Source organism: Peromyscus maniculatus, chromosome 6 (assembly GCF_049852395.1).
Source record: "Peromyscus maniculatus bairdii isolate BWxNUB_F1_BW_parent chromosome 6, HU_Pman_BW_mat_3.1, whole genome shotgun sequence".
NCBI lineage: Eukaryota > Metazoa > Chordata > Mammalia > Rodentia > Cricetidae > Peromyscus > Peromyscus maniculatus.
The window spans coordinates 10,745,264-10,770,947 of NC_134857.1; the positions used below are offsets into that span (position 1 = coordinate 10,745,264).

At 45.5% G+C, this 25,684-nt stretch overlaps 2 protein-coding genes across 23 annotated transcripts in view; one reads left to right on the forward strand and one right to left on the reverse strand.

The window, feature by feature from the left end:
- Positions 1-10,691: 10,691 nt before the first annotated feature.
- LOC121830098 (uncharacterized) lies at positions 10,692-11,952 on the reverse strand. Its single transcript, XM_076573937.1, has 2 exons — positions 11,412-11,952; positions 10,692-11,169 (listed from the first exon to the last, which is right to left on the reverse strand). Exon 1 carries the CDS (start codon positions 11,950-11,952, stop codon positions 11,560-11,562), a length of 393 nt encoding a protein of 130 aa, XP_076430052.1. The 3' UTR covers positions 10,692-11,169; positions 11,412-11,559.
- Positions 11,479-25,684, forward strand: part of Gpr160 (G protein-coupled receptor 160) — a 35,886-nt gene continuing 21,680 nt past the window's right edge. For 3 of the 22 annotated variants that reach the window (XM_076573928.1, XM_042278892.2, XM_076573935.1), the window contains exon 1: positions 11,479-11,598. The gene's annotated coding sequence lies outside the window, so the exon portion shown is untranslated. Of the gene's footprint in view, positions 11,776-11,874; positions 12,039-21,720; positions 21,819-22,366; positions 22,447-24,025; positions 24,259-25,684 lie in introns of those variants that run through there. The other 19 variants (XM_076573934.1, XM_076573931.1, XM_042278887.2 and 16 more) reach the window with 18 other exon arrangements.

The window sequence follows — 25,684 nt, forward strand, 5'->3', positions numbered from 1 at the left end:
CTGTTTAAATATAAATAAAGACGGCCCGAGCTATTTGGGGCCACTTGAGTGCAATCCACTTGGTGGTCAGAAGTTTTCCTTGTGCCGACGCCCCTTTCCCGTCCTAGGACCTGAACCCTAGCCAAAGCTGGGCCCCAGCGTTCATGCTCACACTGCAAACACTTCAGCAATTGAGAAATGTGATAGCTATCTTTCTATGTCTGCCTTCCTTCATTCAACATTACTGTCTCCAGTTCTACCCATCCCCCAAAGAGCAGCTTCTGGTGAACACCACAGCCATTTCTTGGGAGATGTCCCCACAAACGAGTTTCAGTTTCAATGCTTGACAAAACACTTGGCCCCTGACAAGTCTTTATCTTTTAGAGACACATACTGCAGTCTGTAGTGGGATTGGCTTCAGAAGAAGTACAAGGAGGAAGTGGGTGGCAGGGACTGAAACCAGCCAGGTGGTGAGTTAACTGCTGGAACTGCAGAACGGGAACACGGGGCCTTAGGATACTAGTTACTTTGCATATTTAAAATATCTGTAATGAAAACAGTTAAGAGAGAACATCTTCCTACATGCTATCAAACATCATATGGAGATATTTAATGACTGAAATGATTGCCTAAATTTTGTAAGTGAATGTAAGTTTATGAATATTGATGAGTTATTTTGATAATTGCAATTAAAAACAATGAGGACAGAGTGCTCTATATTACACCTGCTGGTTGCCTGGACGCTATAATATTGCTTTTCTCTAAAGGGTAAACAAACACACAGAAAAAAAATGAGGGCATTGTTCCAGTAATTGAACTAAAGGCTAAGGGCACCTAATATGGGGGAATATAGCTTAACTTACTAAAAGATAGTTGTGGCTTGTTGGAATGGAGGTGAGGAACTAGCTTAACCTGTCTTCAAATGTTCATATACCAATTTCCCACTATTGTCATTGAAATGAAATTTGTCTAATGGATGTGTTTCATTTTACAGAGTTTGGAAAATTAAAGTATGTGCACCATACCATAGATACATATTCAGGATTTCAATGGGCAACTGCTTTAAGTTCTGAAAAGATTCTGTAATCACACATTTATTAGAAGTTATGGGTAGTGTAGGGATACCTGTACAAATTAAGACTGATGATGCTCTAGCATATGTCTCTAGTAAAACGAAACAGTTTTTGCATATTACAACATAAAACATACTACAGGTATACCACAAAACTCTATAGGACAAGCAGTTATAGAACATTCTAATTACACTTTAAAAGATAGGCTTAATAAACAGAAAGGTGTAATAAAGATCCCCGGAGATAGATTACACAGTGCTTTATTAACTTTAAATTTTAAATGCTAATGAGAAAGGAACAAAAGCTGCTGAGAGACATTGGATAGTAGAAAAAAACTGATATTACCCTTAGCCCATTATGCACCACGAGAAAGGAGAGAGACAATGCATATGGTTTCCAAAGATTTTAATAACTCACCACAGAAGCAGATCACTGACCAATCAGGGCTGCAGGACAAGGACTCAGGAGCCTTTTTCCTCCTGACAGCCCTGCCTGAGCAGGAGGAGAATTAGGATTTGTAAGCACAAAAATCACAAACATTTCTTGCCAAGTTACACTTACAATTTTCACCAATCAGGATTTAGAGATTAGGGACTCTCCTTGTGTATTCCATCATTGTCAACCAATATACAAAGCAAGCCTTTAGGTCCAACCAATCAGACTCATTTGTTCTTTCTGTTTTCAGGAACATCCATAATGTTTCTAGAGAACTAAGGATGCATAATGGCTATTTCTATGGTTTAAGGAGGAGTAGGTCAGCCATTGGAAAGTTCTCAGCTCCTCTGGGACTTGGGAACCTGAACTTTATTTCATCCTACAGGTAATGGAGTCTGAAGTCAAAATGGAAGTACTTAGACCAAGGTGCTTTTGCCTGCCATCTTCAAATTAAATCAGCCTGTATATTTTAAAGATATGTTGACCTCAGAATGGAAACCAGGATGTGTGTTACATTGGGGAAGAGGTTTTGCCTTTGTTTCCACAGGAGAAGAAATGCTATGGATACCATCAAGATTCATATAGATTAGATTCATACAGGAGAGATCTCCTGAACAAGGAGAGGCAATAGTTCATCAGACAGCTTGAGCATTCAATCCAAACTAACAAATGCATTTCATCTGATCAGGCATGAAAAAAATAAAAATAAAAAAATAACAATAGCTTTGAATGATAATTTACCAAAGACACACAAAGAAAAAATGGGTTTTCTTAAACCATGTGTCTTAACTCCGTGTTAGAATATTACACTGTAGATTTCCAAATGGCCCACACCATCTTGGACATAAGCTTTTTGAGTTTTTTTCCTAAATAAAAGGGATATTTTTGTTGTCTGTTATTAAAAACACAGTTAAGATATTTAAAATGGCCAGGTGGTGGTGATGCACACCTTTAATCCTAGCACTTGGGAGGCAGAGGCAGGCGGATCTCTGTGAATTCCAAGCCAGCCTGGTCTACAGAGCTAGTTCCAGGACAGCCAGGACTACTAAAGAAATCCTGCTTCAAAAAAAAAAAAAAGATATTTAAAATGTTTTAAGTAAATTCAAAGGGTTACTACAGTTTAAACTTGCTTGCTAAATCTCTAAGAGTTGGAGTGTTTTGGAGCTAAAATAAAATATTTGAGCAGGGTGGTGGTAGCCCATGCCTTTAATCCCAGAAGAAATAGGAGGACCTCTATGAGTTATTTGTTTTCTAAATTCTAGAGCTACAGTGAACAATGTGGTTTACATGCCTTTAATCCCACCACCTAGGGACAAGATTCAGATACAGCTCCTAATGGATATGCTTGAATCCTAGAGAAATCACATATCATATTTACAGATTATTATAAAAATGCTCTACAGGGTTATTAGAAAGGCAGCTAATTTCCAATGGGACCAGGAACAAAGAGCAACTTTCAAAATTGCTAGTAAGTTCTTCTCCATGCATGCAACCCTGACCAATATTGAACCAGATGGTAACCTAATTATGAATATCATATTTATTGGTGAATTGGAAACTGGGGACTCTGAATAAGGTAGAAAGGAGTCTACCAACATTTTTCTGTTGGCTTCTGTTGCAAACACTTTGCATACCTGGAGAATAAATACTCTCTCCTTGAGAAACATATCTGGACATTTTATGAGGCATGGAGAACCTTATACTCAGTCATTGCCAACCACCCCATGGTCATAAGAGCACCCCTTACAATGATGGATTGGATCTGTTTGAAGACAGAGTTCTTCACAGACTTAGCCATGGAAGGAAAGGTATTACAATGAAGCTAGTACCCATCTGAATTCCTTTGTGACCAGGATGTGGTAGCAAAGGGGTCAGTGCCTTACTATACTGAGGAAATAGCTCAGTTTCCCATAATCACCACCCCTAAACCACTCCCCCTCCCCCAAAAGAGGCACCATTGCACAGTGGGGACCAATGAAATGATCACAACATTTGGCTAAGGTATGGTTTACTGATGGTTCATCAACCACTGATGGAACGAAAACTAATGGAAAGTGGCAGCCTGTAGAGGGGGATGGAAATGGCTATTCCTGAGGAAGGAACCACCAAATCAGCACAACACACTGAAGTAATAGCAGCACTGTTGGTGATAAGACAGACATAAGGAAGGCCAAAGGAAAATGTCTTCTCCGGTTCATGGTGTGAGTGTGCAATAGTACAGCTATGTGGTCATCAAAATGGAAAACCACTGATGGCAGACAAATGGCAAAGGTACCTGATCATGGGAGGCATGAGTGTAAATGGCAAAACCTAGGAAAACTTGGCAAAGACATCAAATTTTATGTAGTTTATACAAGCAAGACAGACAAAATGTCTGAAAATAATGAAATAGTGGACAAATTGGCATCGTGTTTAATTAAGACTAGAATATTGAAGTTTTCCAGGGAACAAATTCAGAATAAATCAACAAGAATGGTAGATTACACATTCAAAAATCTTGAAAGTTTACCCCTAACACTAAAAAATAAGGGTAAATGGAGAACCAAATTAAACCAAGACAACTCTATGAAAATAACTATTATAAGGAATCCATAGCCAGGCAACGGTTCACACCTTTAATCCCAGCACTTGGGAGGCAGAAGCAGCCACATAAGATTTATAGTGACTTAAATTTAAAAGCCACTTGCCAAAGGGAGGCTGAAATCTAAAGGGAATGTTCTTTGTGATCTAAAAACAAATATACTTTAACCTTGAATTTATATATAAAGAGAAAGGGGAATATAGGTGTATTTATCCACCAAACTACGCTATATTTAAACTATATAAAAGTTTCAATTTTTCAAAAAGAATTTTTTAATTGAAAGATAAAATTTTTTTCTGTTGCCAAAAAAAAACATTTTGCCCTAGCAAAAATATAACCTGACAAAAAAAGGAATCCCCAGAGTTAGGGTTGGGGCAGGGCTTTGCTTTTATCTTTCCATGAGAATAAAAGCATCCGACTAAGGAATCCAGAGACCACTAGACAGGTCTAAAGAAAAAGGATGGGTCATTGGGAGAAGATGTCCCAGGAAAAAAAGATAACCTTTGAGGACTCCAAGAATATGATGGAATTCTGCAATGACAAATCCACCTAGATTGTGGTAATGCCGCTAAGCTAACAAACACCACTGATCAGCTTCCAACTACAAGCTGCTCAGGACATTCAAATTGCTGAGTTCATTTGAGACTACATGATTTCTGTCTGGATGACCTGTTCATTAGTGAGAGTTGGGTGTTAAAGACCCATTATTAATGTGTATAGTTCAATGTTTGATTTAAGCTTTAGTAATGTGTCTTTTACAAATGTGGGTGCCCTTACATTTGGGACATACATGTTCAGAATTGAGACATCATTGTGGTGGATTTTTCCTTTGATGAGTATGTCCTTCCCCATCTCTTTTGATTAATTTTGGTTGGAAGTCTATTTTGTTAGATATTAGAATGGCTACACAAGCTTGCTTCTTGGGTTCGTTTGCTTAGAAAATCTTTTTCCAACACTTTGTTCCAAGATAATATTTTTTTTTATGTTGAGCTATGTTTCTTGTATGAAGCAAAATTATGGATTCTGTTTTTGCATCCATTCTGTTAGCATATGTCTTTTTATTGGGGAATTGAGTCCATTAATATTGAGAGATACTAATAGCTAATGATTATTAATTCCAGTCACTTTGATAGTGGTAGTGTGTGTGTGTGTGTGTGTGTGTGTGTGTGTGTGTGTGTGTACGCACACAGACTTCCCTTCTTTTGGTTTTGCTGGTGTGAAATTATTTATTTTCTGTTTTCCTGGGTGTAGTTAACCTCATTGGGTTAGAATTTTCCTTCTAGTATTTTCTGTAGGGCTGAATTTGTGGACAGATATTGTTTAAATTTGGTTTTGTCATGGAATATCTTGTTTTCTCCATCCATTGTGATTAAAAGTTTTGCTGGGTATAGTAGTCTGGGCTGGCATCTGTGGTCTTTTAGAGTCTGCAGTACATCTGTCCATCTGGCTTATAGAGTCCCCATTGAGAAGTCAGGTGTAATTCTATTATGTCTGCCTTTACAGGCTACTTGGACTTTTTCCCTTGCAGCTTTTAATATTCTTTCTTTGTTCTGTATGTTTAGTGTTTTGATAATTATGTGGTGAGGGAACTTTCTTTTCTGCTCCTATCTATTTGGTTTTCTGTGTGCTTCTTGTACCTTGATGGGCATATTTTTCTTTAGATTTGGAACTTTTTCTTCTGTGATTTTGTTGAAAGTATTTTCTGGGCCTTTGAGCTGGGAATCTTGTTCTTTTTCTATTCCTATTATTCTTAGGTTTGGTTTTTTCACAATGTCCCAGATTTCCTGGATGTTTTTGTGTTAGGAACTTTTTAAATTTAACATTTAACATTTTCTTTGATTAATGTATCAGTTTTTTCTATTGTATCTTCAATGCCTGAGATTTTCTCTTCCATCTCTTGTATTCTGTTGGTGATGCTTGACTCTGTAGTTCCTGTTCACTTACCCAGATTTTCCACTTCCAGAGTTCTCTCAGTTTGTGTTGTCTTTATTACTTCTATTTCCATTTTCAGGTCTTGAACTGTTTTATTCATTTATTTCACCTGTTTTGGGCAGGTTTTCCTGAATTTCTTTAAGAGATTTTTCATTTCCTCTTTAAGGGTCTCTATCATCTTCATAAGATTGGATTCAAGGTCTTCTTCTCGTGCTTCAGCTGTGTTGGAATATCCAGGACTTGCTGTGGTAGGACAGCTGGGCTCTGGTGATGCCACACTGTCCTGGCTGTTGTTGATTGTGTTCTTACACTGACCTCTGGTCATCTGGGTTTGGGCTTGTTTAGGTGCTGATTTCTGATTTTATCTTAATAGATGGATTTTTCCCCTTTGGTTTCTGTTCCCTCTCTGGTCTTCTGTCCTGAGTGGCCTGGGGATCTGGTAACCAGCAAGTTTTCAGGTCTAGGAGGGTGTCTTCACTGAGGTCTTTGTGTCCTGTGTGACCTCTGGGGTTTTGGGGGCCATTGTTGCCTCTGGGGTTCCAAGTACCTATGTGACCTCTGGGTACCTGCTTGGCCCCTGGGGTTCCTTGTATGGAGTGGCCTCCAGTAAAGCAGGAAGGAAGGAAGGAAGGAAGGAAGGAAGGAAGGAAGGAAGGAAGGAAGGAAGGAAGGAAGGAAGGAAGAGCTTGGGAGATGGCTCAGCTAGTAGAGGGGCTCGCTCCACAAGCATGAGGAACTGAGTTCAGATCCCAGCGTCACATAAAAAGCCAGGCAAGGCTGCTCACCCTGCAACCCCGGCCCTGCAGCTCACTGGCCACGAAGTTTAGCTAGAAAAAAGCGGTAAGCTCTAGGGTAGGGCAGAGAGTGACAGAGCAGGACTCCCACCATCCACCTCTGGCCTCCAGATGTACATGCATGGGTGGCAGAACTCACACATATCACACATGTGCACACACGAGCGAGCGAGCGTGGGCACACACACACGCACACACACATTTAAAAAAAAGAACCAGGAGTCAAATAGAAATTTTCAGTTTACAGTTAAGGTAGTAATAATTCATGGGTGACCAAAATACTGCATGTTTTTAGTAGATCAATCTAGGATATGAAGAAATATGATATGTCCCGGTTAGTTTTATGTCAAGTTGACACAAGCTTGAGTCATCAGAGAGGAGGGAACTTCAATTGAGAAAATGTCTCTATAAAAGATCAAGCTTATGCAAGCCTATAGGACATTTTCTTAATTGATGGTGGTCCTGGGTTCTATAAGAAAGCAGACTGAGCAAGTCATGGGAGCAAGCCAGTAAGCAGCTTTCCTCCATGGCCTCTGCATCAGCTCCTGCCTCCAGCTTCCTGTCCTGTGTGAGTTCCTGTCTTGACTTCCTTTGGATGATGAACAGTGATATGGAAGTAGAAGCCAAATGAACCCTTTCCTACTCAAGTTGTTGGGGTGCACCGTATAGCATGGGTCAGTTGAAGAAAGAAGGCACTCTAAAATGAAACTTTAAGGCCTATGTAACAGCAGGATGGTCCAGCCTTTGTGATGGACTGAACCCCAAACCTCTGTAGAAAGGCATATGTATTGAAAGTTACACAAAGTATTTTCTCATACCAAGGTCCCTAATCTTAATTTACATGTCTTACTGAAGGAGAGCATCACATGCCTCTTCATTATGTATTATGTGCAATACATAATACAAGAGACTCGGGTGTGCCTGAAGCATCTTGTGACCAACGTCATGGGATGACTGCAAAGCCCCTTCAGCAAAAAAAAAAAAAAAAAAAAAAAAAAAAAAAAATCACTGTTTTCCACAAGGATTCTTCTAAAAAACGGTTGTTCATTCTAATGTCTACCCCAGATACGGTGACTCTGCTAATTCCTACAACACCGAGTAGCATTGGTCATGGCATTTCATCACAGCCATAGAAACCCTAACAAGGACAAGAAGCTAGGGTTAGAGGGATGGCTCCATGATTAAGAGTACTTGTTGCTCTTCCAGTGGACCCAGCCCCCACACCAGGCAGCTCACGACTGCCTGAACATCCCCAGAGGATCAGATGCCTTCTTCTGGCCTCCACAGGCATCCACACTTGAGGCAGACACAGACACAAAATGTAATTAAAAGGTACTAGGCCATTGGTGCTGTGTAATGAAACTTGCTGTAGCAAAAACATTTAAGATCTGAATAAGCAATTGTCTAAAGAGTGATAAAACTGGAAATGAATATTGTCAGCTCTCAAGGAAACTCCACTCCCCCAAATTCTGGTGGTTAGACAAAAGCCAGCACTCCTAAAGAACTTGTGAAGCCTGTTCCCCTCTACCAAAGGGCAGAAGGGACAAATATCTCTCTATGGTGCCCACATGCTGGCCTCCAGGCTCCTTCAGTATCACAGTCCTAGCTCCTCCTGCCTCCTCCCCGCCATGAACTTCTCCGTCACAGGAACTTCTCCGGCCCGGCTACTCTTTTCTCCGGATAACCTGCTATTTCGGCTATCCTCCGTCTCTTTTGCCCCTCTCTTCTGTCTTCCTCTCTTAGTCCTCTTTGTCTTTATCTGTCTCTCCTCCCCTCTCCTGGCCAGGCCCAGTCTGCTGTCCTCAGTCTACTACTTTCTCTCCCTGCCCTCAATTCTTCCAGATGCTTCTGGCTGTTCTCGCCCTCATATCTACAATAACCTTCCCCTCAGCCATACCTTGGAGAGGTCATGTCCTCAGTTTATACAAAATGGTGATGTTGAATTCTGCTAGAGAAAAAATTGGTGGAGGTTGGAAACAGGTAGATATCAATGATTACTGATAAATCATTTTTATATGCTAAGCACTATGTATCATAATGGGTCTTTATTTTTTTAATGATGGCTTTTGATTTTACAATACAAAATATTTCACCAACGTAGGCAAGATCTTTAGCTAACATAATCAGCAGAGATAAAACTAAAACCTGGTCTTTCCGATGCTGGAAAACCCCCCTCTTTCTGCAATGACACCTTTTAGGTAGGGAGCCTAGAATGATTTTTAGGCTTGTCTTCTGAGAGAACTTACCTGCTGCTATGGTGTTCAATTGTGTGAAACTATCTTGACCATGAGCTCAACAAGGGAGGAGTTTATTTTTCTCCTGTAATGAGAAACCTGAGCCTAGCGGTCAGGGTGGGTGAAGCCCCTTTTTCTGAGTGTTGCTCTTAGTCTAAGATTGCTGTTCCACCCCTGCTCACAGCAGGAAGGAAGGCGGAGGAGAGAAAAGGAGGTTTTCCTCAAGAAAGCAAGCCTTCCCCGGACTTTCTTCTGCATCTCCAGGGCCAGAACCACGTGGACTGTGCTCCCCCAGCCATGGCATCAGCTGCACTTGAGCTTGGTACATCGCCTCCCTGAAGGAGAGTGGGACTCTCCAAGAAGTTGAGGTGGGGAATTATTGAGACAGTGTCTGTCTCTCATAGACCTCTGACAATTCAGAGGTGAGAAGGTTGGGACAGAAGCCTCAGATCTAGGATTCTAGGAGCTCGGGAACCTATCTTAGTTCATTTCTCTGTCCTGTGACAAAATAATCAGGTAGGGCTTATCTGACTCAGCGCATCACGGCGTAGAAAGAGGTGGCAGGAGCGGGGTCAGTGTAGTCAGGAAACAGAGATAAAAGCTCATCTTCTTTTCCCCCTTCCATTCAGTCTAAGACCCCAGTCCACATGGATGGTGTCACCTACGTTCAAGGTGGGTCTTCCCACCTCTGTGAAGCTTCTCAGAAAAATGTCCTCCCAGACACACTCAAGGGTGTGTTTCCATGGTGACTCTACATCCAATCAAGTTGCCAAAAAAGGCTAACCATCGGATGAATTTTGTGAGGCAGAAGAGGCCAGAGGAGAGAACCTGGGAAGCAATGGGTCTGTCACAATCTCACCACCAGCTCCCCAAACAGGATCCTGCTCTGGGGAGGAGTCCAGTATGTAGTCACTCTGACACTGCTAGATGGGAAAAGTCTCAGGACAGTGTTGATAAGAAATTTGGTAATGGGGGAGAAAGTGAGCATGTGGGGATACTTGGGAATGCTAGGAACATTTGAAGACCAGTTCTGCCTCCTGGATCATTTCATCACTATGAACGTGTAGGCTGGCTCCTCCGAGCTACTTCTCCCAGCCCTGATGCTAGCAAGGCACCTCTCCTTCCGAATCATACTGCCGGATATGTTCAGCCTAGCACGTAAGGTTGGCGTACACCTAGAGAGAAGTATGACTGGCCTCTTTAAAGTACACACTCCGCAGATGGTGACTGTTGTCTTTCTTAGGTCTATGCTCTGGCTGCACACCTCCTGCCCTCCCTTCCTCTCTGCAAAGGGTTCCCAGCCATTTCTGATGCTCTACCTTCTCTCTGAAGGGAGTGCGGGGGGTTGGGGGGGGGACAACACGGGAGGGACACACGCCCCTCTGGGCTGAAGCATTCCACAGCCTCACTTGATTTCATCCATCGCTCCTTTTTCCAGGATGTCTCCTCTGAGCTGGGAGGCAGGCACACCCAGTTCCCCTTACAGCCCACATGTAACACCCGAGGGGCCTTTGCTACCCTGTCAGTCCATTCCTGAGTTCCTGGCAAGGTCAGTTCAGCCCAACTGGGAGGCGGAAAGGCGTAGACTACAACCCGGAACATGGATCTGCTTGGAGAGGAGTGGGAGAAAAATCGTGTCATATTTTGAATAACTAACAAGTCATAGGTTCTCAACAAATATTTACTGAATTAACACTGGCCAGCAAAGAAAAAAACACAAGATATGTTCTGCAGATTTGGTTTTTAAAAATGAGTATTTATAGCGCACTAAGGCAATTGGTAAGTGGCGCATGCGTCTCAAGTCATGTCGCCTTGGGAATATCCTCATCTGCAAACAGTTGCCAAGGGTAAACTTGAGAAACTGGCCGCAGAGCAAGAGGTGGTGTTAGGAGGACCTCAGGCTGGGCTTGGGTCGTCAAGATCTGGCAGCAGGAAGGGGTCTCCTTCACCCCAAACCCTGCAGCCTTCTGCCAACTCTTTTCCAGCCGTCCCGGGGTGGCAGCCTTGGCCGCCTCTGGTCGCCTCGCAGGCAGGGGGCGTCCTACGCACTGTCAAGGAGTGCCTGCTTTTTCCAGTATGAGCCAGACGGCGACCTCGGTGGACTCAGGCAGTTTACCCCGAGCGCTGCGGGCCTGGCTGGGCTGAAAGAACAGAGGAGCAGCCAGATCACTCCGGCAATAACTTAGGACAGGAAGGGGTGGGATGGGCGGGGCGAGCGGAGGGGAGAACGCGCGGCTCCGCCCCTTGAGGCTCACCTGGGGCGTGTGGAGCGGAGGTGGGCGGGGCGAGCGACGCGCGGCTCCGCCTCTTGGGGCTCACCTGGGGCGTGTGGAGCGGAGGTGGGCGGGGCGAGCGACGCGCGGCTCCGCCCCTTGGGACTCACCTAGGGCGAGTGGAGCGGAGGTGGGCGGGGCGAGCGACGCGCGGCCCCGCCTCTTGGGGCTCACCTGGGGCGGGGCGAGCGGAGGTGGGCGGGACGGGCGGAGGTGTGGCCCCGCCCCTCGAGCAGTCACGCGGGTGGCGGCTGGAAGCTACCGGCGCTCCGCCGGTGCTGAGGAGTGCGAGCTGAGGTGAGCGCGCGACTCCCGGGGGCCGCTGACGGTTGCGTTGCGCGGAGGCGTCTCTTCCTGGGACTCGGGGTGACGCCGCCAGCGGTGGGCTTCAGCAGAGCGGACGCGGGGCAGGGTCCCACGGGAGCCCGGCGCCCACGCCGCGCTTCCCAGCCCTCCGCAGCAGGCCGGGGTGAGGTGGGTGTGCCTCGTTCCTCGCTGGCTTTCCGACCCGAGCCCGGCGCACCCCGGCTCAGCGACTGGACCTTGGGCTCTGCGGGCGGTTGGTACTGGAGCGCGGCGGCTGGCTCGGGGGCCGCCCCGGGGGGCGGGGGGCTGAAGCAGCTTCTCTCCTGCGGAGCTGGGCGACCGCATCACCTGGCTGCAAGAAGGAAGCACGCTCGCTTCGTCCCCCACTGTGCAAGTGATCTGATAAGGGCGTTGTTGCTCAAATCCCGGAGGTAAACAGCACCCATGGTTACAGAGGACACACGAAAGGTGGTTCCGCGTGTGCTTTGCATTTACGAACGTATTATTATGCAGCACACATTGGCAGGGCCCATGGCTAGCGTTTGTTTGTGAATCAAGATCTTAAAGTTACTACTGCGGGTTGACGCCTATGAGAAGTGCAGGGATTGGAAACCTGTAAGATAAAACGTCAGCCTTAAAGGAGCAAAACAGCTTGTGGACTTTGACTGTGTCCTCGTTTTGAAACGTTCGGGAACTTGAGGAAATGTTTTTCGTTTTAGAAAGGGTATTAATTGCATTTGAAAAATTTTAAATGTGTGTGTGTGCCCTGTCTTCCTGTGGAGGTCAGAGGACAAGTTCCAGGAATAATCTCTCCACGTGTGCTCGTGGTTGGAACTCGTGTTCTGGCTTCATGGCAAGAGCCCTGAACTACCTTACTGGCTTCATAAGAAGGAGTTCCAGGACAGGTTCCAAAGTTACACAGAGAAACCCTGCCTCGAAAAACAACAACAACAAATCTGATCTTTTAGGATTACTGACTGAAGCTGAAATATACATTGAGGATTTGCTTCAAAGTTTGGGGGTGCAGGAATACACTGGGCCGTGAGAGGTTAACAGCCAAAACTGGATGTTAGGCATGCAATTCTTCACTGTGTCTGGTTTTGCACATTTTGGGTATTTCCCTTTAAAAGCTGCTACACTGCCTTTCTTTTTCTTTTACTTTCTTTTTCCCCCCAGAAAGTAAGTTCAGCACTATACAGGTGACTCTTGTTTCAAAGCCTCTCATATACCGTTATTTTTCATAAATTGGATGTGAATACTGCCTCATCAGACTGATCCTAAAAGATCCTAGTCTCTGTCTGTCTTCACACTGCACATGAGATGGTACCCATGTTCGTTAGTGGATCAGGTTGATGCAGGTGGGTGCTGGCTCAGCTTTTTCGGAACACACACCATTAGCAAACGTGGGGGTTGGGCTGCCTCCAGTCAGGCGGTTTGTATCAAATGTGTTAGCATTTTCCCCAGTGGCTCAAATCCCTTCTAAGTTATACTCAGCAGAAAAACTGGCCTGGGCTTTGGGTATGGCTCACCAGTAGAGCATTTGCTCCGGGGCCTGGGTTGGGTCTCCAGCACCCTTCAACCCCCTAAAAGAGACCTGAGCAGGAACTGCCTGTGGTCCACCTGGGATCGTACGCACTTCTGGACGTCCTGTATGTCAGTAGTGTTTGTAATGATGAAGACAGCATAACTGAGCGGGGATGGACTTAACCCTTGAAAAGGATCTGTATTTTCCCGTAGTTATTCCACTTTGCTTTCAGGGTCGAGAAACAAACATCCGGCCTGTAACAGGCAGTGTAGCATGCCCATGCCGTTCTTTTCGTTTGTGTGGAGAGGAGATACATTCGTCCACATTCTTGTTCCTCAGATTTGTCCTGTAATTCTTACTGTGCTCTGCCATACTCGATTGCACATTGTGAAAGTGTAGATTCCAAGCGGGAACCGTGGAAGCGCAGCCAAGAAAGAAAGGGGGTGCAGACTCCAGAAGGAGAAACCCACATTTTAAGCAACTTCACTACAACTGAGTTTAAGATTCCTTTGATTTAAAAGGGCACCACATAAAACTCTGCCTGTGACAATTGAGTGCCGAAGTGTTAGACAAACCACCTCAAAGGAAAATACGAGTTTGTTCTTGAGTCAAATATGAAGGGCCGTGCCTAGGAACACAGATTCAGGCGGCCCAAATACATGTTCTACTGTGGAAATGGTTTCATGATGTTTTTATAGGACAAAAAGTCATAAATTAAGCCACTTAAAAATATGCACTGCCAGAAACATCAGGGAGGCCATCACAGAAAAGAGGGGACAGCCCTGCTGTAGGTCTCAGATGCTGGCTGGTAAGTCCTTAGCTCTTGGTGATGGAAGTTAGTGGTGTACTGAGTTAATACCTTCCAAAGGATTTTACCTGAGAGTCACAGGATGTTAGAACTGGGCGTGTTTGTTAAGGGGACTAAAGACAGCACAAACTGGCTTGCCTCTGGAGCTACACAGTATTCCAGCTAAGTTAACTAATCTTTCCTGTAGGCCACAGGTTACCTCACTGTCTCTGCCTTCTGTTAGCTGGCTAAGGAAACTGGGCCCTTAAAGGAGCCCCATTCTTTAAGAAGAAGAGTTTCAGTGGTTTGGGATCTGGTGAGGTAACATTATCACCCATTTCAGGCCTGTCACAGTTCCTTGTCAATAGACCTATTTCTTTAATAGATAGGCTTTTTTTCCATAACACTCCCCCCCTTTTTTTTTTTTTACAAAACTGCTCAACAGTTTATTTAAAATTACCCACAAACTAGAAAGATCAGTTTTCCATCAACAAGTGAATAGATTAACAAATTATGTTTATACAAAGGAAAATCTCGATATACTATATAATACTAAATAATACTATAGCTCTCAAAAGCATTATGCTAAATGAATTAGTTCATACACAAACACCTACATTTAAAAATAATTTTATTCTTTGGGAATTTCATATAGTATATTTTGATCATATTCACCCTTGCCCCACTCCTCACCTTCACCTCCCTACCCACCTATCTTCTAGTCTGCCTGTCTGTCTGTCTTTTCTTTTTCTTTTTCTCTTCTCTTCTCTTCTCTTCTCTTCTCTTCTCCTTTTCTTTTCTTTTCTTTCAGCCCATCGAGTCCAATTTATGCTGCCCAACTACGCTTGGGTGTGTGAGCCCCGCCCTGGAATGTGGCCGATCTACCCGATCTAGGAAAACTGACTCTCTCTCCCAGCAGCTAGCTATCCAACGCTGGTGGCTCTCTGGCTTGTGGTTGGATTTTATGCTCTCCCGTCCGTCCCTCCCCGAAGGCAGGAATTTTTTCTGGCTCGAGCTTGTGCAGTTTGTACCTGCCGTCACAGATGCTGCGAGTTCCTGTGTCACTGTCCTGTCGTATCTTGAAAACCTTGTGTCTTTGATGTTATCCACCCCCTTGGTGCTTGCACTTTCTGCCTCTTCTTCCTTGAAGATCCCTGATCCTTGGGGGAAGGAGTTTGATGTAAACGTCCCATGTATGGCTGAGCACTCCAGTCTCTTATTCGCTGCATGTTGACCAGTTGAGAATCTCTGTGTTAATTACCATCTGTCTCAAGAAACTTCTCTGAAGAGGGTTGAGCGGTGCACTAGTTGATGGATATAGCCATGAGTAATTAGGAGTTGTTTTAATACTGGACCCATTTGGCAGAATAATGGAACTGGGTTCTTCCCCAGGACCTGTCTAGGCATAGGTTCTGGGCCCAGTTAACAGTGCCAGGTATGCACTCCATCTAATGGAGTGGACCTCAGATACAATCAGAAAGTGGCTGTCACTCCGTAACATCTGTGCCACTGTTTTATCAGTGGGCATATCTTGTCATTTGTGATTGTAGTTTTCAGGGTTCACAGTTCAGTAAGCTTGAACCTCTGGGAGTATGAATAGTACTTTCCAGCAGTTTGAAAGCCAGCCAGTTGGGGTGGAGCTTCCAGTTGAGAACCAGCTAGATTCCCCATGTTTTGTGACTCAAGTATGTAGTGTTTTCAGCAATAAGGTCTTACTGTCAATTTCTGAAGAGTAACCAAGAGCATAAGCATTGAATAAGCCTGTACTGTTTAGGGATCTATGGAGCTCCATTGGCCAACACAGAGTAGCCTTTTGTCTCTTTGGAGGTCATCAGACTTAGGATCCTTAAATCCTGTTAAACACACTGTTTTATTTCCCCTGTTGTTTTTCAAGGCAGGGTTTCTCTGTGTAGCCCTGGCTGTCCTGGAACTCACTTGGTAGCCCAGGCTGACCTTGAACTCACAGAGATCCGCCTGCCTCTGCCTCCCAAGTGCTGGGATTAAAGGCGTGCGCCACCACTGCCCAGCAAAACACACTAATTTTTTAAAAGAAAAAGATAACGGCAGTCTGGTAGCCAAGTGAGTGGCACTAGTGTCTCTCTTTAAATTTTCTCCATAGCTTTAGGATGAGATCACAATCCCATTACTGTTCCAACGTAGTTTTCTCCCTAGTCCTCTGAAATTCGGTGTGGAGAGGGACAGTTGTCAGTCTCCTCGGGGACAAGGCCTGATGCATCCCCTCTTCTGACAGATAGTGCTAAAAGCCCTTATATCCCACAGCTGCGACACTTCGTTATCCGGATGGTGTGGCTAAGGGGAGACACATGAGAAAGGCACGCTGTGAGGGGAGCAATGGCAGCTGTGTTTGAACACTGGACTCTCGTGTCTCAGCTCTCCTCTCCTGGGAGTGTGATGGAGGGCGTTTTGATTTTCTTTTCTTTCTTTCTTTTCTTTTTCTTTTATTTAACTACCTTTTTTTTTCCATTTATTTTACATACTGACCACAGTTTCCCCTCATATTTTGATTTTCAACAAAGGGTGACGTTGAGGTCTAAGGGAACTAAAAGTTGGCTTCGGTTATTATTGTCCTTTTTCTTTCTAAAGATCTGTTTTTCTTTATGTGTATGTGTGTATTTCTGTGTGTTTGCCATGTATGGGTGCCTGAAGTGGTCAGAGGAGGGTGTCAGATCTCCTGGACCGGAGTTACAGATGATTGTGAGCTGCATCACAAGGATGCTGGGAACCACACTTGGGTCCTCTGCAAGAGCAGCAAGCACTTTTAACCTCTGAGCCATCTTTCCAGACCTCTTTGTTGTTGTTTTCTGATACAAGGCCCATGTAACCCAGGCTGGCCTTAAACTCTGCATGTACCTGAGATGACCTTGAATGTCTGCCCCACCTGCCTCCACCTCCTGCTGTGATCCCTGCTCTTGGCTTTCTGTATTCCGGGGATTAACCCATAGTTTACTGTATAGTAGGCAAGCACTCTACCAATGGCTCTAATGTCCTCATCCTCTCACTCTTTGAAGTATGGAAGAAGAAAATATTAACTAAGAGTCCATTTAGTCTTTTTGTTAATTACATACTTTTTAATTTTTGAGACAGGGTTTTACTGTACGGTCCAGGAACTCGTTATATATCCCAAGCTGGCCTCAAGCTTATGGGTAATCATTCTCCTCTCAGTGCTAGGAGAGTCACCTCTCCAGGCTTCTTGTCTGTTGTTGTTTAGGGCAGGGAAGGAGGTGTGTGTGTGTGTGTGTGTGTGTGTGTGTGTGTGTGTGTGTGTGTGTGTACACACTGTCTGGAGGCCAGAGGTTGATGTCTGGCGTCTTCTGCTGTCTTCTCCACCTTGTGTTTTGAGAGAGGACTGTACTGATCTTGGAGCTCACCGTTTCAAGTGGTCTAGCAAGGTTGCAAGCTCCAGATCCACCACCTCTGCCCCAGTTCCAGTACTGGGGTTCTGGACACACCCCATTGTGCCTGGCTTTTTCACAGTATTCTGGGGCTCTGCATCCTCTTGCTTTACTACCGATCCACCTCACCATTCTCCCACAAACTTGTTTAATTCTCACAGCTCTGCCCTACACTGGGTATCACGTGACAGCCCATTTTTGGAAGGGAATCCTGCTTAGAAGACTTTGTTCACTTGATGGCCTGGGACAGGTATGGTGACTGCAGTTTTAGGGCAGAAGCCTGAGCTCAGCAGTCTGAGCAAGCTAGACTCACCCCTGCCTCCCCCCCCCAAATCCCCTGCCTCCCCGCCCCCACCCTGCCTCCTCTGCCCTCCTCTCCGCATCCCTGTACTCCAATTTTAAAAAGCAAGTCATGATAAAACAGAGAAAGGGGACTCAGTCACCATATCGGGAAAAGAGGCCTAATGTCCCCAAGGTCATCTTCAGGGAAACATTAACTTTAGGTTTAAATGGAGAAAGAATTGGGGCAGAAGGCAGGAGATATGTGTGCATAATGAAGCAGTTCTGATCAAGGTGTGGCCTGGTTGGCCAGTGTCTCAATTCTGGTTCTGCAAGGTGGTCCAAAGAAGTGGTTACCTCTCATCACTTTAGGGAAGCAGTCTGGTTCCTACAGGGTGATGACTTCTGATCCCAGGGGAGCATCCCCCAACAGAGATTTGCCTTCATCTTGAGGGTAGTCTGCCATGGGAGGTTTCCCTGTCCCTGGATGTCTTCCATCGGGAAGGGAATGAGCTAGGCTAGGTACACAGCTATTCCTAGATCGAGTAACATGCATGTAACATGCATGTGCAGAGTCAAGCACAGAACCAGGCCTTCATTCAGATGCTCTGCAAGTCTCAGTGCCTTTTACCAAAAGTAGACTCCAACTGCCTGCTACAGTAGCACCGAGATGGTGCTATTCTCTGTGAAAAGTGAGGGTGGCATTATCCCCAGGCTCTCTTTAGTGCCACACAGTACTCCAGAATCTCCGTTATGTGCCTGCTGTCATCTGGTGCTGGCTCAGTAGTCCAGACAAGCGCATCCGCCACACCGCCATGGCGACACACTGGCAACAGGAGTCGTAGCCATCAAATGCCCTATTAGGCCATCACAGTCAAAAAAAAAGCCGAACCTGCATTGACCATCAGATTTGGACCTGCGAGTCGGCTCAGAAGGTGAGTGGCCAAGCCCAACAACCCGACTTCAGTCCCCAGAAGTCACATGGTAGGACAGTTTGCTTTTGCGTGTTTTCCTCTGACCTCCACACACATGCCATGACACGTGCTTATGTGTGCACATGCACACACAAAACAGATGTTTAAAAAAAGAAAGTTACACTTTTTCCATGAACTTCTTCCAACAAATGCACAAGGAGCACTGCATCGCCTCCTCTTAGGAGAGCTTAGGGTTCCTGTTCCCTCGGCTTGCTCTCCATTGTCCCTAAGTGCTTGCCATCCTGGGGTTCGCTTCTCTTCCAGGGAGTCTGTCGGACCCGTGGGCAGGACCAGCCGCACAGCTCTGAGAGCCGTGAGCTGCTAGGGGCGGCCTGTGGCACCACAGTGGAACCCAGTGACTTGTGTGTTGCCGGGCTATCAGCATTGGTGTCCTCCAGTAGAAATGTGAGGAAAACTAGCTGGGTAGAGTGGAGCACATGCCTATAATCCCAGCAGCTCTGGAGCCTGAGGCAGAAGCATAACCAAGTTCAAGGCCAGCCTGGGCCATATAGCAAAACCCTTTCTCAAACACACACACACACACACACACACACACACACACACACACACACACACACACACGGGCTGGGGCCATAGGCCAATGGTAGAACAGTTGCCTAGCATCCCCTGGGCTCTGGGTTCCAATATGAGACAATGTTGTTATTTTTCTGTTTGCATAAATGTGTATGTGTTATACGTGTGTATATGCATGTTTACATGTGAGAGGCACACATGTGGAATGGCATATTGGCACATAGGTTTGCATGCATGTGGGGGCCTTAGGCTGATATCAGAGTTGATCCTCAGTCATTCTTGCACTTTAGTTATAGTCAGGGTCTCTTAGTCAAACCCAGAATTCCCAGAATCTGCGGATCCCATCTCCACCTCCTAAGGCTGGAACTGCGGGCTGGCTGCCATGCCGCCCGTTATTTACTTGGGTTCTGGAGACTCAAACTCCAGTCCTGATTCTCACTCCACAGTACTTTAGCCACTGAGCCAACTCCTCAGGCCTCCAGTACCAGAAAACAGAACTGCAGTGCCAGCCGAAGGGAAGTGCAGAGGCCCTGTCCTCTGCGAATGTGAGAGGGCTTGTGTTTTATACTGCGTGTGCCTGTGCCAAGAGAGCACAAGTTAGGTTGTGCTGGCTGGCTTTATGTCAACCTGTCAGCAGCTCAAGCCGTTTGGGAAGAAGAAACCTCAGTTGAGAAAATGCCTCCGCCAGATTGATGTGGGGGGCCCAGCTTACTGTGGGTGGTGCCAGCCCTGGACTGGTAGCCCTGAGGTGTATAAGAAAGCAAACTGAGCAAGCTTTGGAGAGCAAGCCAGTAGACGGCACTCCTCCATGGCCTCTGCTTCAGTGCCTGCCTGGCTTGCCTGGTGATGGACAAGCTGTGAGCTGTAATCAGCCCCTTCCTCCCCACGTGGCTGTGGTCATGGTGTTTATCCCATCAAGAGCCCTAACTAGAACAGTGGTCATTTCCTCATGCTCTTCTGCTTTTCTGGTTTACATGATGTTTCAGTCTTGCAGAGGTGGGGTCGGTGTTGGAGGCCTCGGGGTGGGAAGGGAGTGCCCAAAAGAACCCATCAGAAGCTCCTTGGAAGTCAGAAGGTGGGTCTTGGGCACAATGGGAACTCCAGCCTGACTCTGGGAGTCAAGTGGATCCTGAGGCTGGGTCCCCGGCATGCCAAGGGTCTGCCAGGATTTGCCCTCTCCCCGGTTCTGCTCTGCCCACCTGACTCTTGTTAACTGCAAGTCTGCTTCTAGATGCTGCTTAGGCATGGCTTCTCAGAAAGCTTGCCTTGGATGAGGAACTGAAGCACTTGCCCACAGCCCAGCCTCCCAGATGCTTCCGCAAGTCAAATCTAAGGCAGCTGGATTTCCTCAGTTTGAAACTTTGTGTTAAGGATCCCGGGGTCAGTGTGCTGTGTCCGCAGTTTCATCACAGTTGAAGTTCTCTTCAGAGTCCTTGAGTTCCACAGGCCTGGGCACCCACAGAAATGAGCCTGTGGAGTGATTTGGGGGGGAAACAGGTATTGTTTTGAGGTCTTTGTTGATAGACTATCACTGTAGGCATGTCCACGTTGAAAGGGCTACAAATGGAATGCCTGCTTAGGCCCGGATACATAAGCCCATCTTACAGACACAGGTGTTTTGTCAATGGCAGGCCAGCGGGCTGATGGTAGGCCTTTCGGGGCTCTGGGATTCAGGTTTGACTGTGTGCTGTCATCATCTCCTTGGCCAAGTAAAAGAGGGCTGACCGGCTGTTGGCTTGAGAACAGAACAGTGCAGAGCAAGGACTCTGGTGTGTGGGACTGAGTTCTGGTGATTCTGCCACCTCAGTGTCGCCTTGCCTTACTGTGTTTAGCCTCTCCGCGTCATTCCTCACAGTGCAGAACAGACCCGCTGCTTCTGTCCACTGCTCCATATTCGTGAGTGAATCCAGCTGACAGGCAGGAGCAGGGAGAAGGGGCATGTGACCCTTCCCCAACTCCTCATAAGAGGTCCCGTCCAACAGCAGGAAGCACCACCTCTTTGGGCCGTACAGCCCGAGGTCATGGGCGGAGCAGATGCCACTACAGATGTAGTCCAGCTTTCCTTCTAGACTTAATACATTTAACACTTTATAAACAGTGCCAGCATTTTAACCTAGTTGTCATGCTGTGACTAAAGTTTACCATTTTGTTTTTCCATGCCTTTGTAAATAGTAATACCTTCATACCCTTTCATCAATTTTCAACCATTCTCTTAAAAAGTAGAGGGCTAGAGCTATAGCATCATAGCAGAGCACTTCTCAACATGTGAAAGGCCCTGGGTTTGAACCCCAGAGCTAAAATAATATTAAAGTAAAATTTAGTTAACTATGCCCATCGCTCATTTTTATTGTAAATTATTCTGTATTGAATGTGATAAACCCTTGATCCCATTTCACAGTATTCAAGATGGTTGTGGTGGTGGTTTAAATAGGAATGGCCCTTATATACTCATGTGTTTGAATGCATGGCCTATAGAGAGTGGCACTGTTAGGAGGTGTGGCCTTGTTGGAGGAAGTGTGTCACTGTGGGGGTGGGCTTTGAGGTCTCAGATGCTCAAGCTATTCCCAGTGTGGCTCATAGTTCACTTCCTGTTGCCTGCAGATCAAGATGTAGAACTCTTAGCTCCTTCTCCAGCACCATGTCTGCTGCCTGCTGCCTTGCTTTCCACTGTGATAATCATGGACTGAACCTCTGAAATTGTAAGCCAGCCCCAATTAAATGCTTTCCTTTATAAGAAGTGCCATGGTCATGGTGTCTCTTCACAGCAATAGAAACCCTAACTAAAACAGTTGCCATAAAAATAATCACAGATTCAAACATTCTGAAAATAAGAAGTTTTCTTCATTATTACAAAAGTATTTTACCTTATGGAATATGTAAGATAGTGTAAAAAGTAAATGTGTACCTGTGTTCTCCTCACCTGGAGATGGCCATCATAGGTATATGGCAGGGGCGCGTTACCTGGAAACTTGATGGAGTGTAGACTCTTAGGTCAACCTCAACATATATTGAATAAAGATCCTTCACTTAATTATGCCACTTTCAAGTCTGAGAACTACAGGTACACATGGCCATGACCTTACCAATCTATAGGCCTTTCCTCTCACAGTTTTGCACAAATATCTTTCTGAGAGTCTAGGGGAATTCTGTCACGCCTGCCTAGAAAAGGCCCTGCTGTGCATGGCTTGGGCTTCTGTCACTGAACACAGTGTGTGACCGTGTTTTCCTGTTTGCTCTCTTTCCCCAGAGCATGTATCTCATGGCTTCAGGAAGTCGTCCATCTTCTGACTGTGCCATAGTTCATTTGACGGACTCCTATTGTTACAGGTTGTTTTGATTCTTTGCAGGGAGGGTATTTTATGGCTGTTGGAAATATACCAGAATGAGCTGGTCCCACTGTTCCTCCCTCACTTCCTTTTAGTTAATTCTTGGAATGTTGCTATTGGACCAAAAGTATGATGGCTGTAAATATTCTTTATATGCTCCAGGAGTGTGCAAAATGCCCCCACGCTAGCCTAGGCCTGTGTGAGGTGGTCTGTAGACAAATGGAGAAGCAGAGCTTTGTCTCCATTTTTCTCTCGCCTCCAGGACTGGTTCAGAGGAGACTCTGAGGTCACTCAAAGGTGAATGGAGGAGGGGACATAAGTGACAGCGGGGTGGGCAGTGGCCTGTGGTGGCAGAGTTCTTCCCTGGCTGAGTCCTGAGAAGTAACAGATCCACTGACTAGGAAGTGGCCTCTTGCATGGTGTGTGTGCTGTGTGCACAGTTTAGACTTTCCTCCCCGTGTCCTGGAGAACAGGAGTAAAATTTACCTACGGTAATCGCAGGTGTGAAGTGACTACTCTATAATCCCTAAATCTGTAGAACGTGGTTGGGACCAGACTTGGGTTTGCTTCGTAAGTCTGAGATTTCTAGGTTACAGAACACCAGATGCTCATATTAAGTAAACTTTATTCTGGAAGGTGTCCTAAGATTTTTTTTTTTTTTTTTTTGATAAAGAAAAAGTGAACTGTCAGATCTACAAATGTGATTCAGTTAGGGATTACAGAGTAATCACTTCACACCTGCAATTACTGTAGGTAAATTTTACTCCTGCACTCCAGGACACGGGGAGGAAAGTCTAAACTGGGCACACAGCACACACACCATGCAAGAGGCCACGTCAATGCAGTCCGCTGCTAGCCCCGAGCAGCCAGTGATCTGTTTTGTCTCATACGTTCTGAGAGGTTTTATCTAAATGGAATCTTAGGCCATGGTTTGGGGACTTGGCTTCTTTTGATGGGGGAGTGTGTGTGCATATGGGTGCTCATGGAGCCCAGAGGACAACCTCGGGTGTTTCTCAGGAGCTGTCCACCTTGTGTTTTTGAGATATGTTCTTTCGTTGACCTGGAGATCCCTGTCGTCACCTCTCTAGCTGGATTGCAAGTATGCTTCACCAAGCCTGGTACTTCAGGTAGATGCTGGGGCTGCACCCAGGCCCTCATGCTTACAAGCAAGTGCTCTATTAGAAGAGACATCTCCCCAGGATTTGGCTTCTTAACATCCATTTTTGAGGTTAATCTGTGTTGTAGAATTCATCAGTAGTAGGCCATTCCTTTGTATTGGTGAAGGATTTGCTTTTATGAAACAACATAATTTCTTATTTATGTACTGACAGGCATTTCAATTGTTTCAATTATTTTGGTTTTGGTTATTTATACACTTTTGGTTATTACAAGTGATGCTTGTTACTGTGTATATGTATTTGTATAGATTATATTTTTATGTCTTTTGGGTGAGTTTCTAAGAGTATAGTTATAGAATCAAGTTTATGTTTAACTTTTTAACAAACTATTTTCCCAAGTGTCTGTGCAGTGCTAGACTCTAAGCAACAGTGTGTGAGGGATTTAACTTTTCCACTTTTCAGCAGCATCCAGTGCTGTCCATCTTTATTATAGCCTGTCTTCATTAATTTTCTACTACTGTGCTGAGTCTCCATAACCAAGGCAACTCATAGAAGAAAGAATTTAATGGGATTTACAGTTTCAGAGAGTGAGTCCATGACCATTATCATGGGGAGCATGGTAGCAGGCAGGCATGATACTGGAGTAGCAGCGGACAGCTTGCATGTTGAGACAACAACCCCAAGGCAGAAGACAGGTAACTGGGAATGGCTTGAACTTTTGAAACATCCAAGTTCTCTCCTGGTGACACACCTCCTCCAACAAGACCACCTGTCCTAATGCTTTCCAAAAAGTTACACCAGGTGGAGACCAAACCTTCAAATATATGTGCCTCTGGGGGCTATTCTTTTCTTGTTTGTTTGGTTTTGGAGACAGGATTTCTCTGTGTAACAGCTCTGGCTGTCCTGGAACTCGCTTTGTAGACTAAGCTGGCCTCTAACTCACAGAGATCCACCTACCTTTGCCTCCTGAGAGCTGGGATTAAAGTCATGCACCACCACTGCCTAGCCCGGGGCTCTTCGTATTTAAACCACTACACAGTCACTCTCTTGAGTATGTGATAGTGTAGCATTACAGTTTTGTTTTGTTTTTTTCCAGAGCTGACAACCCAACCCAGGGCCTTGAGCTTGCTAGGCAAGCACTCTACCACTGAGCTAAATCCCCAACCCCACAGTTTTTTTTAACATAATTTTCACTGATTATTTGAGAATTTCACATAATGTACTCTGGTCATCTGTTGTGGGAATTTTGATGGCATTGTGACACTCCAAGACCGTTAAATATAGTTTACCTTGAGTCAGGGAGTAGACTGGATTGGCCATAGAGGAACTTGGATAGAGTTTCTAACGAATTTGGATAGAGAAGACACATGGGAAGGAAAGGGCAGGGACTTGAGTTTGGCTCTTCTTTTGGTTTTGGAACGAGTGAAGAGACATGATTCCTGCTGGGTCTCTGGCCAAAAACCATGGTCAGCTGGTTGCTTCTTGGCCTTTCTGATCTAGCAGGTTTTCACTCCCACATCTGACTTCCGAGTCTTTGTTGGTAAAATAGAACGATAGAGACTTAATTTAAGCCTACATATGGTGGATGTGGGACCAGAAGGCCCTCCATGCCATGGCCTGAGTGGCTAGTGAGGCTGTGGGTCCCTGGGGCCCAGATTATAATTAATACACATGCAGCCACTAAGCTGACAGAAAAACATCCATCACCCTTACTTCCCAGTCTTAGGTCTCCCCCCTCCCTGGTGGCCTTCTCCTCCCAAAAAGATTAAAAAAAAAAAAAAGTTCAATTTGTGTTGTTCTATAGTCACTGGAACATGGTCAACCTCTCCGTGGCCAGCCCCTTAGAGAACAATGAATCCCTTCCCACCCCACCCCACCCCACCCCCACCCCACCCCACCCGCAGCCATGCTACTGAATCTGTGCTTCAGCATCCTTATCAAAATTTATAAGAGTTCTCTTCGATGGCTTCCTGTCTAGGCTGGTTTGGTTTGTTTTTGTGAGGAGGGTGATGGTGGGGGTTGTCACAGAAGCCTTCTGCATCCCTCACTCTCAACTGTGAGTCTGCTGTCGATACCACTGCAGGAGAAGCTTCCTTGTCCTTTACAGTCAGCAGGAGCATG